Here is a 19,324-nt window from a genome sequence, read left to right on the forward strand (position 1 = left end):
TCCAGAGAGCTGTTAAGCCGACTCATTCAGTTGTGACAGATCTTTTAAGAAATGTTGAACTTGTCAATCACTGCTGGTCTTTTTACCGGTCTGGGTGCAGCTGGAAAGTTAGAAACAAATAAGCAACTGACTCACCTTTAAATGCAGGGAACATCGGTGCCATGTTGCTCGTGATTAGAGAGTCTGAAACATTGGCACTCAGATCTATAGAGGAAATGAGAGGTTAGGACAAACTGAATTTGCTGGGCATGGAATCTGGCGATGGATTAAAACTTAGATTACATGTTGTGAAGACTGATGCGTCTACTGTGAAACTAAAGCATAGCGATTTACTGGCTGAGAAAAACATTTACAAATTAGTGGATGTGAATGCAGGCAGATTTAGGGCTTCTTTATTACATTTCCTGTGACTTATTTTAATTTTAATAATCGCATTGATGTGGTGTCAGAAGAATCGGAAATTGTTTTTTCTCATGTTTGGAAAGCTGGCGTAAAAGTCGGCAGGAGCTTCCAGGATCGCTGACTCAGACGCATGGCAATGAAAGTTGGTATTTGGTTAATTGTAGGATTTTAGCCCTGCGACAGACTGGTGACCTGTTCAGGGTGTACCATGGCAGCTATGATAGGCTACAGCCCACCTACAAACTAGGCCTGGGGGAAAGGATTAACTAGGTTGGCTAAGCATTTGACATTGACCTTCATTGTTAGCATTCAAGGTCAAAGTTGACCTTGGAAAATTTCTTAAAAATTTCCAAATCTTCCACTAATATTTCTTAAAATCTCAAGGTTTCAGACAATTCTGCTCCAATCATATGGCTACAGATAATAAAATACACAATTTTGGTTTGTAATGCTGCAAAGTCATAATCACCCCTCCTCGTGAAAAACAACAAAATACAAAAAACCAAGAAATAAAAAAACAGACTGATCACTCAGCATGTAAGAAGAACGTCATAAAACGTCAAAGTTTTGGTATAGCCCTTGCCCTTTGGGGGGAGCTGTACCCTCTTGTGTGCTCTTGTTTGTACTGGTATTGGTTTGCCAATACTTGCTTGTTTAAGCACTGATCAGTAAAATACTACACGTCACCTTTCTAACATCCACATTGATTCCACACTCCAAACACTTAAACACAACACGAAGGGTCGTGTAGGAGCTGCAAAAGGCAATAGCACCCTGAATGGTTACCAGCCTGTTACAGTGCTAATGCAGATAGCGAGACAACCACACACTGACAAACATACAGTCAATTTAGAACCACCAATTAGTCTAATGAGCAGGTCTTTAGACTGTAGTGGAAAACTGGAGGACCAGGAGGTCTGAACTGTTGTGAGGCGACAGTGCTAATGACTGCGTCTTACCTCCAGAAAAAGTGAAAGTTGTTCACATTAAAAAGTTGCTACATTAATTCACTCAAGAGAAATTAATTGATTTTTTAATCTGCTATCACTGCTATCACTGTGCTCACTTTCTACCAGAATCAGAGGCAGATCAAAGGTTTCATTTTGGCCAGCTTTTTCTGTTAACCCTGGAAAATCTACCACAAACTTTGTGTATTCTTATCTCTGAACATCCAAAAGACAGATATACAGAAACAGATCAATAAACATTCAATCCGCAGAGTGTCACTCAAGAGGAAGTGGATGCTTTTCTCTCACGCAGCTGTGAAGCATATGTTTGCTCTGTACGTGAAAATGTGCTCTGAAACATGTCGACCTGACTTCAACACAGTCTAAGAGGGATGAACTGTCTCCCTCAATACCACACACATGCAGGTTCACAAACACAAACACTCACTGGGGGGATGCAGCAGGCCGTAGGCGAGATCAGAGTTGTCTTTGTGGCGCAGACACTGCTGGCTGTTGTTTGCTGGGATGCGTATGTCAGCACGGACACACGCCTCCAACTCTGGGCTCAGAGGCTGCACTCTGGTCTGAGAGAGAGAGTAAGAGGTAGAGAGAGCGAGGATCAGTCAGTGTTGACAGTATAAGTGGGAGTCCAGACTAAAACGCGAGTGTTGTGTAAGATGGTTTGGCTTGGTTTTTGCTCTCCATGTGTATATAGGTCAGCAAGGGCATTGCTCTGATTCTGTGCGCACAGCTCCCAAAAAAAACCCCCAAACCAATAAATCACTTCCATCCTCTGTCACAGAGGGAAAAAAAAGACACATTTGTTTCCTCTTAAATTCTTGGTAGCACCAAGGGTTATATCATTTTGGAACCAGCTATGAAAAACATTTATATAATTTCAAAGAATAGAGTGCTAAATAGAAACAATGAAAGAAAGACATTTTTGGGTATTTCCATTTCCCAGAAAAAAGAGCAGCTTTAAAATATCCATCCTCTTCTACCTTTTCAATTCAGTGTCGCAGGGGACGACATGATTCACTCTGGACAGATTGCCAGAGAGACAGTAAACCATTCGCACTCACATCTGCATGTCTTTGGAATGTGCGAGGAAGCTGGAACACCCGGAGAGAACCCACCAAACATGGGAGAACATGCAAACTCCACACAAACTCGGCACCTTCTTGCTGTAAGGCAACAGTGCTAACCACTGCTCCACCGTGCTGCCCCGCTTTGAAACACATACCGTTTACACCATGTCTACATAAAGATGCACTTTTGTGTTTTTAAACCGCATGCAAAAAATCTGGGCAATCCCCCAAAGCGGTTTGGCCTCGCCCCAAGCACGAGTACAATGAAAATATTTTCTATTTTCTTAAGAAGGCAGCCCATCTAAGCTGTAAGAATTATTTGGTTAAATGCCTATGTTTAGACATAAAACGGGCAATAAGTCAATCAAATCAAAGTGACAAAAAGGACTAAATTGTGGAGATGTTTTAGACAGACGATGGTGTCGGTAAATTGGTAAAAGAAATCTGCAGTTTTTCACTGGTGAATGTTACAGTGGAGCCGTAGTTTTACTCCTTACTGAGATTAAAGTAACATATAGTGTCAGCGCCTGTACGAACAGCTCGTGGGTTACAACATATACAATATACTTGTGGAAAAAGGTTTTTTTTTCCCCCAAGAGGCAGATGAAAGGAATTTTAAATGAGATCTTGCATTAAGCTAGAGGCCAGGGCCACAGATGTGAACTTGTGTAAGTATCTATAATAAATGAACAGCAAATTAATATTTAATTGCATGTAAAACCATTTTTTTTTGCCCTTTACTTTTTTACTATTATTCCTCTTTGTCATAAAATACTAAACATTACAACTCTGTCCAGGAAACATCTTGGACGATATCTTAGTCACATTGTCCTTTTTTTATAATAGGCAAACTAGCTCAAAGCTAGCTTTTCATGGAAATGCTTAGCTTTGACAAGCTGCAAACTGAAGTTCTGTGTAGGTTTACAAGTGTGATGAAGATAATAGTGCTCAGTCACAAACAATCTGCAGTATGAGGGAAAAAATACAGATGGTACAATAAGATTCTCTGTTTTACTTCTATTGTTTAGATAGAGCTTCAATGGCTACTTCCTCTCTTGCACCATGATTCAGACAGTACAGTAATAGTCTCAAGTCTCCCGAGAATGCATCACTCTGCTTGAGGTCATAATTTACACTAGAGCTCAACCGCATAGTGACAAAGACAAGAGAGACTTGAACCATGAGCAGAGAAGATGAGTAACAGCTGCTCAGAAAAGGGATTCAGATACTAAACAACTCTGTGCAATCTGCTGCCAAACCATAACCACAGAAGAAATATAGCCGGGACGAGTCAACTCTACAGGCTATGTTTAGAGATAAAAGCTCCAGCCAGCGGACTCACCAGAGGCTGAATGGTATAGGATACCCAGAGGGGCATGAGCCGGTCTTTGCTGTATCCGCTGAGGTAGTTTAAGTGGTGCAGCAGACAAAATGTGGCACCTGATTGGATGACTCGAGGGATGCCAAAAGGTTCGTGGAGGCGACGCAAGCTGGATTTCTCACCTGAAGAGAAGATGTGTAATGTGTATCAGACAGAAGCATCTCTAAAACCACCACATGTGCAAAGAAAAGTGAAATGATTCTCACTTGAGCTCATTGCCAAGAGATTTCTGTTCATTTGTTCCACCTGAAAAGAAATTCATCTTGTTAGCATGATTGTGTTAGAAATAGCTAACATAATTTAACCACGTATTCAGTATATAAAGCTCTGATGTCAATGCATTTTTTAAAGTTCATTTTTTGTACATATCCCAGCTTCTCTAGTTTGAGAGTAGGATAGTAGTACTTCTATTACTCCATGCACTTCACTATGTGTTAATGCAGCGGTCCCCAACCCCCGGGACTCGGACCGGTACCAGGCCGTGAGTCGTTTGGTACCGGGCCGCGAGAGTTGAGGCTCAGGTGTGAAATGTATAGTTTTCAGGGTTTTTATCGGTTTTCAGCGTTATTTTGTTATCATTTGTATCGTTTACTCGGTTTTCCTGGGTCTTTTCACGTGTGTTATGAATAAATTTTCTTTTTTTCGGTACCGGTAATAGTTTTATTTTGTTGTATTTATCCGCGACACCTTAAAGGCCGGTCCATGAAAATATTGTCGGGCATAAACCGGTCCGTGGCGCAAAAAAGGTTGGGGACCGCTGTGTTAATGAACTTCATCAGAAGACACCAAGTGGTAACCACTGCCACTAACTACGAATCAAAAACCATAAATCCGGCGCACACCAGAGGCCTGTATTATTGATCATGATATGGGGCTTAGTGAAGTAAATTCAAGGCTAACTCTGGGTTTTCCAGCCAACATCTACACACCAATCAATATACTGGAAAATAGTTTGTCCATTGCTGGAAAAGTCTAGTATTAGGAGTGCTAGATACTTTTTATTTCTCTGATGACCTTCAATCCAGCTTTTTTCAATTTTTCTGCAAGCAGGTTTAAAACAATTCTATTGGTCTAAAAGCTGTTATACAGCAATATAATCCAAACACAAGACTTTATTTAGCACAGTCAAAGATGAAAGAATAGGGGTTAACCACATCAAACAACATCATATGTTAGCTTCATAGAACATGCAACTGCAGTTATAGTCAGATCCCCGAGCTCTGCTGTGTTCTCTCCTGGAGAATTCTCATTTTTCGCTGTGCACACAAAGAATGATTAAGTGAAGCACCAAATATAACCACCTAAAAGTCTACAGCAATGCCACTGTGGATAGAAACTAGTCCCAAAATAAGCCTGAATGTGTGTTACATGATCTTGTGATGTAGGAGTGATGAGCTGTTCTGTTTATTTACAAAACTCTTTAAAATTATGACTCTAGCAAAAGGCCCACATGTCCCAGTTATCTACCACCACAAAGCACTCATCAGCTGAAAAAACGGAGATGAGTCTCAAATCTAACCAATGCATATGCATGTAACTGCACACAACTACGATCTGTAAAAAGAGAATGCCTCTAATAGTTTTATATATACAGAAAGCTCTTGTATTTTATTAATGTGCCCATAAATAAAACAGCTTTAAACTTGCATTTGAGACACAACTTAATGTGCACATTTGTGGAGCTTAGTTGTCATGTATAACTGTGTAATACACATTTGTGACACTCAGACAAATATGCAGTGGGTATATATGTTGCTTTAAGCTAAAACCTAATGCTAGCATTAGCAATAAAATCCTTTAAAAACATAGATGTTTGGCAGATCTTTGTATAGTTTAATGGGAGTTTACTGACAGAAAGAATATTTCATATAAAAATAAGTTTTAGACTAATTTAAATGTTGGCCAGGCACTGGTCCATAGCTGTCTAGTCAAAGAAAATTTTGTGCCCATCCATCTAGTAGGTTGACAATAATCTTAGGGTCTTTAAACCTATTAGAAAACATTCAGTGGGTCCCATAAATGGCTTTAAAAAATTCACAACATTTCACTCTAGTTGTAAATATATTTCATTCTTGACATTTGCATCCAGAGGCCAAAAATAAATCTGGTTAGCACATACCATTTCTGTGGTTTGGGATTCACAAGTGCACTGCAGGTTGTCAGAGGGGAAGAGCTCATTAGAGTCACAGGGGATGTCGTGGGAGAGCTGTGCTGGGAGAACTGGATTATGGACGGGGTGTTTCAGGAGGTGGTTCAGACTACCGTGGGTCCCGTTGTTTGGAGAAGGACGAATGCCAAGAAGATCTGTTTGATAAGAGAAGAAAATGATTAATTAAATTAATAGGACACATCAAATAAGACAACATGTCAGTGTATTTGAAATTAAAAGAGGAGTCACGGTTTCAAGAACACCAAATCTTTACCAAAGTTATCACACAGTACAAATATAAGAGTTCAGCGACTTATACAAATTTGCTTTGTTTCAAAGAGAGCGAGCCTTAATAGTCAGTTTATTATGTATGTTAAAAAAATTCACCAGCAAAGAGTAAATCTGGCTAAATTCTATTTTTTTTAAATTGATACTGCCTGAATTAATGGAAGATGAACAAACAGCCTATTCTATTATGACCTACAGAGCCACTTCTGTAGCTGTCATACACCGTATGGGTGTGTTCAGTTTGATTCTGACTTAGAGTACTGAAATAACCGGGTTACTCTATCTTTTCTTCAGTCTGGTAGATATGGTTTCCTTTTTTCTAACACTTCTTTATTTTGGAAGTAAAACACAGACCTGAAACTCAGTGCAGACGAAGCATACCTGCTTCCTCTTCTCAAGTGTGTTAACTTATCTTTTAAAAATAAGCAGCTGTTTTTATCAATTTGATGAATTATGGGGTTAGTAAACTATGTTAGGCAAAGTAATAAAAATGAAATCAGATGACTTCTTGTAGACTTGCTGACTTGACTGTGTCTTGTGGACATGATTCATATGATGAAGCGATGGAAACTAATTATGTCACTGCAGAAATAGTTACACGTTCAGCAAATGCCCCGAGCTCAAGCCATTGCTGCTAGTGTCACATTTATCTGCTAAATGTGTAGCTGCAGCATGCTTACCTCAGACAGAAAGTCAGCCTATGAGCATGTTTAGAGCTCACTGATTGAAACATTATATCTCCGGCAGTTTAAGACTATGGTATCAATTTAGAAGGTTTGTGGGGTGGACTAGTTCTCGGCTTTGATCGGTAATTCTTGTAGTCTCCTCAGCTCGCCTGGCAACCTCAAAGGGCTAACAAAACTTCAGGGTACAAGAGTAAAATAGATGTTCTCATTTAGCTCTCAGCATGAAAGTCAATGAGCGAATATGTCTAACGAAAAAGAAACGATAAAGAAAAAATATTAGGCTTCGTTACAGGACAGGAGAAGAATGTGCAGTGAGCAGTGTGAAGGAACAATATAACTTACCACACATGAGGTTATATAATTCAATGTTTTCAAAAGTTGGCACAACTGTGTTGTGTTTAAATGCTGGACCGTAGCCAATGAAGATTGCCTGATGGAGACAAGCAAACAAACAAAAAACCAGGTAAGACTTTCATTAATTTCTCTGCAGCCTGTAGAATAAACAAGTGCATATATTGAACTATATGATCTACAGTTTGACAGTTTATCAACTTGAAACCTACGTTTAAATTGTTTTTGTACAACAAAAAGAAATCACTGAACACTGAACGCTTTGATTAGATAACGCATAAATATTTGAAAGGAACTAAAACAGTAACATGACCTTACGTAACCTCAGAAGTGAAGAGTTTCAATTCTAGGAAAGCCTTGGATGGATTCACAGATATTTGCCTGTGATCTATTTCAAGGGCAGTTTGCAACTTTCCCTGGCTGTGTGCAGGCAGGCTGGCAACCGCTTACACAAAAGTTGACTTTTCTCGACCCTCTTTTTTAGATCAGTCTGCAGTCTTGTAAGCTAATTATACTGAGTCAAATTCCAGAGTAAACCACGGCCGGAAGCATAGACAAAAATACCATAAAGACTGACATTAAGGTGGCAGACAGAAACACCTTTCTCAATTAAAACAAACGCAGTCAAAAGTTGATTGTGTAGGTGGAGAGAAATCCACACAAAATGTAATTACGGTACTTAGGTCCGGGTCTAGACATACCTAATGCATATGTTTCCTTTAGATTTGTTTCACTACAAGTACAAGCCTAATTCCAAAATCTGTGACAAAACATGCTAGGGCAGGGCCGTGTTTACCGCTGTGTAGCATCTGCTCTTCTTTTAACAACAGTTCATAAACATCTGGAAACTGAGGACACCAGCTGTTGGACTTTGGGGAGAAAAACATTGTCCATTTCTTGATATAGGATTCTAGCTGCTCAACAGTCCAGATTCTTCTTTGTCGTATATTTGTTTCACCATGTGCCCAAGTTTTTTTTAACCGGTGAAGTTCTGGACTACAGGCAGATCAGTTCAGCACCCAGAGATTTTTTTAAAGCTCATCTATTAAGACATTACATCTTGCTTTATTCTGTAATAGCTGTCGTATGTAATTCAAAACCATCTTTCTGAAATATAGAAGCCCTTCCTTGAAAAAGATGTCATGGGAATGAGAGCAGATGTTGGTCTAAAACCTGTATATACCTTTCAGGACTGATGGTGCTTTTCCAGATGTACAAGCTTTGAAGCGAGCACACATAGCAAGCCGAATGGTCCATCTTCAAAGATGACAGTGCTTTAAACCTGCCTTCTGTTCAAAAATCCGTCTATATGCATATTTAAAGCTCACTGATTAAAATAATATATCCTATTTTTTTTATTTCCATAAACAAACTACAGTATAAAGATCATGTTGGACTAATACTTAGCTGTGATCAGTATATGTAGTCACAAAAGCTCGAACATTACTTATAAAAGAAATCCAGAACAAATCTAATATTTTTGAGCAAACAGCAGAATATAACAAGATAGTTTCTTTTTTTCTTTTCTACAATTGCAAACTCATAGCATGACTTGATCATCCAAACATGTGTGTCAAAACATCGTAAGATATGCGTGAGGTATTATGCGATGATTAAAATGGGAAAACCCACTGTTACAAGGACATCTCTGACACAACTCTTTATCTTTCTGGGTATTGTGGCCAAGTGATCGTACAAAAATGATCTGACTGGTGCTATTACCACTGATCTATCGCAGACAAAATGTTATGGGACATTCACATCTGTGTGTGAGGAAGGACAGTTATGGTTAGTCAGAGATATTACACTTGCTGTTCATGCTTCTTTTTTGTCTGTCTCACTGCATAACTAGCAGAAATGGCGAGTAACAAAGCACTAATTCTTTTTTTGTGTATTTAAATGGATTTTTTCAGGTATCTGTAATTCACTCCACTACTTAACCGACAACGTTTTGCTTTTACTTCTACTTAACACATTTAGATGTCGATTAGATGTGCAAAGTACACATTTTTAGTTTTTAGTAACTTAAAATTGGTATATTAAACTGACTATGCCAAATCGTTTGTTGAGTTTTTAACTGTTTCTGGTTAAAAACCTAAACCAATGAGAGAGAATGAGATGAAGAAGAGTTAATGTTCATAATTCAAAAGTGACATAAACACTTGGCACTCACTTCAACTGATATAAGTAACCCTAGATAAGTTTTGGTGAGTATCACACACACACACACACACACACACACACACACACACACACACACACACACACACACACACACACACACACACACACACACACACACACACACATCTTTAAATTAAATTCCTCTGACCTGCATGTTGGTGAAGAGGTTATCAGAGCCGTGGAATCCGCCAGTGCAATACTTGATATCATTGCGTTTACTAAGGAGAGAAAATAAAATTTATCTGAGGGAAAAAACACAGAACAAAATAAACTCTGGAAGTCACTAAACATACTTCCCTTTTAGGTGTGACTGTATATTGTGTCTGCCAGCATTTTTGGATGATTGCACAAATTACATTCAAGGAAGCATCAGCAAAAAATAAAAATAAAGATATATAATATATGTCAGCTTGTTTCTTAAAAAACAGCTCTGCTAAGCTAAAAAGGGAAACAATAAAAAACATTCTGTTTTATAAAATAATATAATAATAATACGAGTCAAAACATCACACCTACATATTGAGGCTGCATGTAGGCGAATATACACAAAGGTAGTTCAGAGATGTTTAGTAGAGACATGAACGTTGTAGTTACAGCTTAACATATATGCTTGTATTCTCAGACTCATCGACAGAAGAATGATCTAGATGCAGGTCAGCATGACGTGTTACTTTACGACAGGAGGTTTACACGGCCATGAGATTTCTATGATTTAATTTTACATACAGTTTGTTAAGCTTGAAAATGAAGTTGTTAAACCAAAATGCACAAATTACATGCCTGTAAACAAAAATGTTAACTTAATTAGGTTAGAATTTAGCACTAAACTAAGCCTTTAATAGGACTAATAAAAGGTTTTCATGCAGCCCGACCTGATGAACTAACACATTAAAAATTTAAGAGAGTATCACTGATTGTTTACTTACAGTGCTGCTTGCCAGCCTGACTTCATGTAGAGGTGACCCCTCTCTATGCGGATGTTTTTAGCGAAGTGCATTCTTTTGGGAAGGTTTTCTTTGAGGTACGGCCTCATTGGCTGGTCAACGGTCCTGCACTTCAAAATGGACACAGACAAGGAGAATCAACACACAACAGAGACAGAATGGGACTGTTTGACTTTCCAAGCAAGCAGATAATCTTTCATTCTTCTTATGAATACAAGAGTCCGATCTGGAATATTTCGCATACCGACAAGTTCTTCACCAGGCCCTCATAGTCAACTGAAAAAAGAAACACAGTACCAAGTCAGGCATGCTAATCTCCTACAAAGTGGCACACAGTAATGATATAAATCTGGGAACAAGGGAATTCTGGTGTTTTTAAACAGGAACTCACAGGAAGAGTAATCCTGTGGGAGGCGACTTGGTCTGATGCGAGCAGCTGGGCCTTGGATTACAGTGAAACCAGAGGTGTCTTTCTGGAAATCTGACACATATGATGCCCTTTCACATGAAGCACTCTCCATACCTGTTGAAAAGAAGTCATTTCACTAGGTTGTCTTCAGCAGGGCAACAAATGACACAGAGAAAGGCACCAGAAGAAGTTCTTAAACAAAACCTTATAATGTTTAAGAACTGTTTAATGTTGTATAAAAGCTACAAAAGTTTGTAATTCCTCTGAAATACAAAGTTTAAAGCTTTCGTCAATAAAAGGGGAGGATTTGTGGCGTACTTTTCCATTCATTTCCAGGGATTCACAGAGCTTAAGTTTGCAGTGCATGCAGGACGTGACATTTAAAATGAAATGTCTTTGGGTGTGACATGAGCACTCCAGCTAATTGCTTGTTTCTTGCCTTGCCAAGCTACGAACTACCAAATACTAAAGTTAAAATTAACATCTTCTCTTGTAAATGATATGAAGCTAAACCTTTAATGAAGAACAAAATCTGTTCATGGATTTTAGAAAATGTACTTCTTCTCTTGGAAGTAATGTCTTAGATGAGGATATCTGGGCATCGCCCTGAGCCACATCCACTCCAACACACTGATCTTGAGTGTGTAATTACAGGGCTAAACATCTGGTCTCCAGCCATCCAAAGAAACCTCTTTCTCTAATACTGAGAACATTTTACTTAGTTAACATGCACATGACTTCTTTATTCAGTTCCTCAGTGGCAGTGGTCTCCATTCTTACCGACAGCAGGTACACTAACTGACAAACTGACATCAAGACTCAAAATAATTTCACTTTGAACTGCCAACAAATTAAAACAATTTCCAAGTCTCCTTATTAGGGTGTGTAACAGTAACATTTAATGTTTTAAGGTATCCAGTTTAAGGTTTCAGAGCTCTAATGTGCAGCAGTCATCTTAGAAATGAACAGGAGCACTGAGGATGCTCTCAGTGATAAAATAATTAACTGGAATCAAAATGTTTATTTGACTATTTTGTGTTTCAGATCCTAAGATTTATGATTTCTTGCAGGACTAATTGCTTGTCAAATTGCAGAAGTGTTGCATTTCTGCTATATTTCGGTCTCCATGTTATCATCATCAGCTGAGGACATCACTAATTGGAATAAGAAGCATGTGGAATGCCCCTTTATGTGAGCGAATGGAAAGAAAGCCTGGCTATTTTGAATTCCATTTGCAATATACAGCTCAGTTCCTCAAAAATGCTCAAAATATGTCCATTTGTATTTTAGTTAACACTTCAGTGAATCAGTCGTTTTCAGTATTTCCATCAGAAACTAAGCCATCTGTTAGCTTTCATAAGATAATTCTTCTTTTCTTTTAAAGTGTATTTCAGTTTCAGTAAACCGGTAATTTTCTGTCTCAGTCATCCCATGTAAACTGTATCCCAGCTGTGGAGAGTTGATATTTATCTCACCGTGGTCAGATGCGACTATTATGTTGACACAATTGTGCAGGTTTTTTGCTTTTAGGCCATCCATCAGCATGCCCAGAATCCTGTCCACCCTTTGCAAGGCCGGAACGATCTAAATGAAAAACAGAAGTTCAAGTTCTAACAGAGTTAAAATGTTACCACAACTGGAACAACAACACTGAGAATCACTGTGCTTTTGCCATGCAAACTCCCTATCAACAATGTGCTTTAGATATATATTTACCCAGCAAAATGAACTAACTAACAGATTTGTTACCATAAGAGACGATCTTGACTATTTGAAGAGGTTTCACTTAATACTTTCAGTGGAATAAAATAACTATAAATAAATGAAAATGGAAAAACAGCATTACAGGTCCTTCGTTGTGCAGGCAGCAGTAAGCAGAGCTGAGTAGACCTCCCTTTCACCAACCACCACTTCCATCTCACCAGAGAGGTGCTAAAAAGGTTTTAATTCAGCTGAGAGAGTCATAATCGCTCCACAGCATCCTGATTTTATCCCAAGGGAATACGTTCCAAAAACACCACACTTAAAAGGCATCAAGGAGTTATTCAGGACAGATGCCAGAATCAGGTGGTTGGTCAGCTAGCAACTTAGCTTCTCTTTAAACTGTTGAACAAGACAAGACATACAGTTCCAAAAAACCCAAATGCAATCAGCACACTCACTAACACCCTTCTGCTCAAACAGTTTGTTATGGACAAACTCCCTTTAGTGCAGATGTCCTACCAAACAATCCATTGTTCACATCAGCGTCGAGTTCCCTCGGTTGAGGAACAGTTTTCAGTTGGTGCCCTAATCCTGAGCTTGGCCGGATTTCATGGATACAATGTGGTAAAATCTGTATATTTGTTCATCTGTATATCTGCCCGTCTGTACAGCAATATACAACATCTGTATGCTATACGGATCATCTGTATATCTGTATACAACAGTACATTTGTCTGTAGTTCATCTGTATATTTGGTCTCTCTGTACATAGTCTGTTCATAACTATTCCACCATTTATACTACCCTTATCTGTATATATCAGTATATCCATACATTTGCCCGTAGTAGCTCTCTGCTTATCTGTATATAATTGCTCTTATTGCACTTACTACTCTTGCACTTAGATGCAAACTGTATTTTCTTACCCTGCATTTACACATGTGTAATGACCATAAAGTTGAATCCTAATCCTAAAATGTGTTTATCCTAGTTAAAGCAGTTAAACACTTTTTTCTTCTTCATTTTGTGCTTAATTTGCCGCTCACCAGGACCAATTTACACTAGCAGGAGCATATTAACTGAAACCCCAGGCATACATTATACAACTGAGTGAACCCGTGATTGTAAGGCATGCTCAGTCAGCTGACGAACACCGTCAGCACACAAATTTTCCACACAGAGCTTTCCTCTAATGATGTTCCCTTCTTTTACTTAGTAATTCTTTTAGGTAATCAATAACCGGCTTATTAATGCAGGCAAATAACTCACCTGCATACTTTCTGGCCCATAGTAATGTCCTGTTGAATCAGGTTCTTCCAGGTATAAAGTGTAGAAGTCAGGTCTAAAGACAGAAAGCCAACAGTTACGAGTGATACAGAGAGTTTCCTAATGGGAACTTACGACATCATCTTTGTTATCATAAAGATGAACATGAACCTTTCTCCCTCAGGTAAATTGAGCCAGTCAAGCAGTGTTGACACTCTCTTCTCAAATGCAACAGAACTGTGGGACAAATGTAATTTATGAAAGCATCAATACAGCACTGCATTGAGCTACATTTTACACTTCATTGGCATTGAATCAGAAGCTTGCATGGCATTGCTCTTACTTGTCATACATCTTGTAAAAACTTGGGAAGGTGCCATTGATGGCTACATCAGAGCCTGGCCAGAAGAAAGTTGCTGATTTCAGCTTCTGATACATGGCCGTGAGCCAGACCTGACGAGAGAAGTTAGGTGAGATAGAGAAATGAAAAAATGAAAGAAATTAAAAGAAAGGAGGAGGAGAACAGAGTGCCATCTAGACTTTATTCTGAGTTAGTTGCAGTAGAAAATTGTTCAGTGTTTAGTACATCGAGCTAAAAGCGTAATCCCTCACAGCCCTGTAAAGTCAGAAGGCAGCCTAAGAGTAGGATTTTATTCTAAATGAATACCCATTAGATCTGCAGGTAGATGTATTAGTTATGCAGCTGTCTCCTAAACATTTGGCTGATGCACTTAGCTGTATTGGTTCAAAAGTCATTATGAAAGAATTCATTCCTACAGACTAAATTGCTTGACAGGGGTCATCCATCTCTCCTTCCCTCCTGAAAAGCCATATGGCAGCTGCATTGTGTAATTTCAAGAAGAGCACTTTGTCACACACTTGAGAAATGAGATTTAAGAGGCCTCTCGTTTAAATGAAAACCACAAAGCATCTAAACAAGCACCGCACGCAGCCCTCACAAGCTGTCACTTAGCACGAGCTCAATCCATAATTATAATCAAGAAACTCCTTACAGGGAGAACTGATTCTCGGCAGTCAGACTTGCTCACTGACTTGTGTCGTTCATAGAAAGCAAATTAAATTGTGATGAGCACAGTATTTCTATTTCTAACACATGACTAGTGCGCTGACTTTTGCAGGACTATGAACAACACTGTCTAACTGGGATTCTCAGATGTGTGAAATAAACAGTATTCCCGAGAGCTACATTTTTGTGGCCATGTTCAACAGAACCTAAATTTCCTTAAAAGGGATTTGTTATTAGCAGGTTTTACTTTTGGCCTCTATGAGCCTGAGCTTTGCTGTACTAATTTACCACCTTTCTACACAACAGATTCACTTACTGGTTCTCCTTGATACCACTGGGGGTAAAATTTCTCATCCGTTTTCAAGCTGAAGAAAGCATTTCGTTTCACATCGTACATCTTGTTGTCCACAATCCCATGAGACTCGGGATAAAGACCCTGCAGGAACAGAGATAAGATAAACCACGTCACAATGAGCTGCTTTGATTCTGTGGCTGCAGGGATTTAAAGGTGATTACCTCTCCTCTCACCATCTTTCAACCCCAAATATTACAAGTAACCACAGCAGTTTATCTTAATTGCAGTGTCTGATTTCAACCAATAAAGGTGGAGTCGACGTTATAAGCGTCTTGCTGGAGTTGTTCTCCGTACGAATGTAAGCCATTAGGTCTCAACCATTCCTACCATCCTGTGGAAGTGTCCTTTTAGAAAAAGCATGATGTTTACACTTCTTTACATACAGATTTAGAGTTTGAGCTTCTCTTACTCTAAATATCTGTTCCGTCTGTAACAATTGAAAATAAAATAAAATAGATACATAATAATAATAAAGGTCAATTAAATGGACCAATATGGCAAGGCCATGATGATGCACTTGGTAAAGTAAATCTGCTAAGCATCTTTCTTGGCCTTCAGACAATAATTCTGATGGCTAAAGATCCAAATGGGACAGGCAACCCCCCCCCCCCAAAAACAACAACAACAAACAAACAAAAAACAAAAAACAAAACAAATAAATGTTTTGCTACTTTATTCTCAGTCACATCTGCTAGCAACCAAACTAAACAGAGAGGGGTTGTCACTGACCGGTGTCCAGGCTTCAGTGAGTGAGGCCCTAAGTACTTGGCTTCAAGCACAACTGAAAAAAGTTTAATAACAATAGCTACTTAGTCACGGTTTCCGCGTTCACAAACAAGTATAATCCTGGAATGCGTCTATTAACTAAACCAGTTATTTTTATAGCTTTCTTTCCTAACTTTAAAGTGGACATGAAACACTTCATGTATAAAGGCTAATTTACATCATTATCAATTTACATCATCATCTCAAAAACTGACACAGATGTAAAACTGTCTGTGAAGCAGGATTTAAGAAATCCTATTTTTAAGACATGTTTAGTGTGATAATCTTTCAGTACAGAGCGTAACGTCACCGGATTGGTTGGTTTCTTGTAGTCAATAGACTTACATTAGTTTATGTAAGCTAACTAGTGACAGAACCGATAACTCAATGGAAAGCAAGGTGACTAAAACTAAAAATCTGTTTCAAGTGATCACTTTTGTGCTGCCTCTGACAGCAACAAAGAGTTTTATGTTAAAACTAAATTTATACTTTTCACTTTCACTGCCTCTTTGTTGTTTGGCTAGCTGGACTCAAATGGGAAAATCCAGCTGTTAGCTGTAATGTTTGGGTTTGTAAAGCATTTTATGAATGAGCACTGTGTGGAGGAGAGCCTTCAGATCAATCAGCCGTATTGCATTAAACTAGTCTGTCTTTTCCCAACACATCCGGACATTTTCCAACATCACAGGTTTCTTAAATCCAGCTACACATACAGTGTTACATCTTTTCAGTTTTTGAGAGCAGGGGTAGTGTAAATTAGCCTTTATACATCAAGTGTTTCATGCCCACTTTACATATATAGAGAATAATCCCTTTCAGTTCACTGACCACTGAAACCGAGGCATACTAAAGGCACATTCACACCTTTATTCAGGACTCTAAGGCTACGTTCACACTGCAGGTCGTAATGCTCAGTTCAGTTTTTTGATCAAATCCGATTTTTTTGTCTGCTTGTTCACACTACAAATAAAATGCGACAGCAAACGCGCTCTAGTGTGAACGCTGAAAGCGGCCCGCATGCGCAAAAGAAGACGTCACACACAACGCGCTCTGTTTAGATCTAGACCAAACAGTATTGTTTGACTGATGGCCCTTAATATAAAGACTTGTTTCGGACTTTATGTTTCCCAATTTTTGCTTTAAGTTATTTTGTTATTTACATAATAATGTAAATAACCTAATAATTATCCTTATTGCTGTTTTAGAGGAGCGGAGCTTCAAAGGATAGTTGCAGATTTCTGTCAGAATCTGCTGACATCTACACTGGATGGCCAGGAAGCGTTCGCGATGTCTTCTCGGGCGCTTCTCCGGCGCTGATAATTGGCGTCTGTCTTGTGTCAGTGACGTAAAAGACGGATTTAATGCGACGTGACCGTTCACAGCAGTCGCTTTCTAAAACATCGGATATTTATCGGATTCAGTACCACATACGAAAGTGACCCAGATTGGATTTGAAAATATCGGATTTGTGCTGTTCCCACTGTCATTCCATGATCGGATATGGGTCAGATATGGGTCGCATAGGGTCAAAAAAATCGGATTTGATGCGCTTTTGCCTGCAGTGTGAACGTAGCCTAACTGTAACTACTAGGTGCTTTTCCTATCATGCTGACTTACATGCTGCTGGCTTTGGCTGTGTAGTTTTCTCTTAGTAAAATATGCCATCTGCTCCCAGTAGACTTGTCATATGCTACAAAAACCATGTCTTATATGACCATACACTGGGTTTCTTAATCACTGCTAGATTATTGGCAGATTAAGAAATCCTGGGAAATGAATAACCAGTAATGTCATGTGGGTATGTTGAACGTGCTTTGTAGTAGGTGCCCCAGGTAATTGGGTTGGTCAGATCACATTCAAACTGCACACAAAACTGCTCCAAAGTTCATTGGAACAGTTACAAATTACAAATACATCCTTGCACAACATGAGTTATTCATCATCACTGACCAAACACTGTTTCCCAGCAAACCTGTTTGTATTTCTCAATGAACAAAAAACACTCACAGTCACAATGGTGTAGTGGTTGGGAAAGGTCTTTGTGGGATAAACAGGCCTCAGGTATGGCGTTGTAGTTCCATTATTTCCTGCAATGTAACAAAGTCACATTGTTACCTTGAGCTGTAAATCGTAAAGAACTGTGAGACAGGCGATGTTTTTGACTTACGTAACTTGCTGATAACAGGCATGTGACTCGCATGTTCTTTCAGATACGCTGCCCGGAAACCGTCCAAAGACACCAGGATGAGAGGAGGCTTTGAAAATCTGGACAGGAAAAACATCTGATAAATACATTCTCTAAGGGGACGCTGACCTGTGTTTATCATTAATAATCTGGAGTCATCTTTCCACTCCTTCTAGTGCCAAGTTTTTCTATAAGCAAGTCTAATCACACAACAGCATCTTGAAACGGCTTCAGTCAGTCATTTCGAAGCATTTTTTAAATTAACTTTCATATCATAGCTCACTGAAACATAAAAACTGAACCAAATTTAAGACAAATGAAAATTTAACTGACTTTACTTTTCCATCTGTGACACTTCAATCATCTTCTGTCCTCCTATCGGTTTCCTTTCAATTCAGAAGTCTTTCAACATCATGTTCCTTTCTTAGAATGTCTGCCCTTTAACATTGCTTTGGTGTCAAGCCACTGAGAGCAAGAATTAGACCTGTGGCTGAATGCGCTGTACTATGTAGCAGCGCTGGCATTAAACTAAAACTGAAATGTCCGTGGCTGAAAACCAAAACAAGCTAAATGTTGTGAAACAGACCTGGAGAAGGAAGAGTTGGTTATGATTTTCTGTAGAGTTGCAAATATGAAAATGTCTTTCATTTTTCATTGTTAATGTAGAATAAAATCATCAATAGAATTCAGAAAATCATATAAAAATAGATACAATTAAAGCAGTTTATTGAGGGTTCTCATGTGACATCATGCGGACATGGTTTAAAATTTGTCTGCCTCTGATTTCTAAAGCATGTTTCACAGATAAAAATCACAGAGTGCTTCACAATAAAGCCAGAAAACTCCCCTAAAAAACATAACACTGGCCAGTTTGTGTACTGGTCGTCTATTACTGGTATTAGCTGTGTAGTTGTAAAATTTGTAAAAGTGATGCTAAGTGGAAATAGGGAAGGGTCAACTTCAAAGTAAAATATGTGCTTTTTGAAACTGCAGCACTATGGTAGAACTTTTATGGTGAAGGCAAACTTTCTCCATTTCCGGTTTGCATGTCACTTTTAAAAGTTTCACAATAGCTCCGAGAGCAAGCCCGTCACATCCATTCAAACTAGGAGCAGCAATATGCTAGTAACCAAAATAATCATAAGAAAGATTTTGCCAACCTGTCAGGAAAGTCAAAGTGTGGTGCATCCATA

General features: G+C 38.8%; 1 protein-coding gene across 1 annotated transcript in view; it reads right to left on the reverse strand.

The window, feature by feature from the left end:
* enpp1 (ectonucleotide pyrophosphatase/phosphodiesterase 1) overlaps window positions 1-19,324 on the reverse strand; it is a 36,869-nt gene that overhangs the window by 6,376 nt on the left and 11,169 nt on the right. The window contains exons 4-20 of the mRNA XM_084954367.1: window positions 18,114-18,211; window positions 17,954-18,033; window positions 15,143-15,262; window positions 14,143-14,252; window positions 13,971-14,036; window positions 13,803-13,875; window positions 12,305-12,413; window positions 10,812-10,943; window positions 10,665-10,696; window positions 10,403-10,530; window positions 9,625-9,694; window positions 7,284-7,371; window positions 5,938-6,122; window positions 4,025-4,064; window positions 3,780-3,940; window positions 1,798-1,933; window positions 136-204 (exon numbers count right to left, since the gene is read on the reverse strand). Of these exons, the coding sequence (XP_084810493.1) occupies window positions 136-204; window positions 1,798-1,933; window positions 3,780-3,940; window positions 4,025-4,064; window positions 5,938-6,122; window positions 7,284-7,371; window positions 9,625-9,694; window positions 10,403-10,530; window positions 10,665-10,696; window positions 10,812-10,943; window positions 12,305-12,413; window positions 13,803-13,875; window positions 13,971-14,036; window positions 14,143-14,252; window positions 15,143-15,262; window positions 17,954-18,033; window positions 18,114-18,211 (1,697 nt within the window). The remainder of the gene's footprint in view (window positions 1-135; window positions 205-1,797; window positions 1,934-3,779; window positions 3,941-4,024; window positions 4,065-5,937; window positions 6,123-7,283; window positions 7,372-9,624; window positions 9,695-10,402; window positions 10,531-10,664; window positions 10,697-10,811; window positions 10,944-12,304; window positions 12,414-13,802; window positions 13,876-13,970; window positions 14,037-14,142; window positions 14,253-15,142; window positions 15,263-17,953; window positions 18,034-18,113; window positions 18,212-19,324) is intronic.

This window comes from Perissodus microlepis, chromosome 15 (assembly GCF_051167445.1).
Source record: "Perissodus microlepis isolate ML-2025 ecotype Zambia chromosome 15, ASM5116744v1, whole genome shotgun sequence".
NCBI lineage: Eukaryota > Metazoa > Chordata > Actinopteri > Cichliformes > Cichlidae > Perissodus > Perissodus microlepis.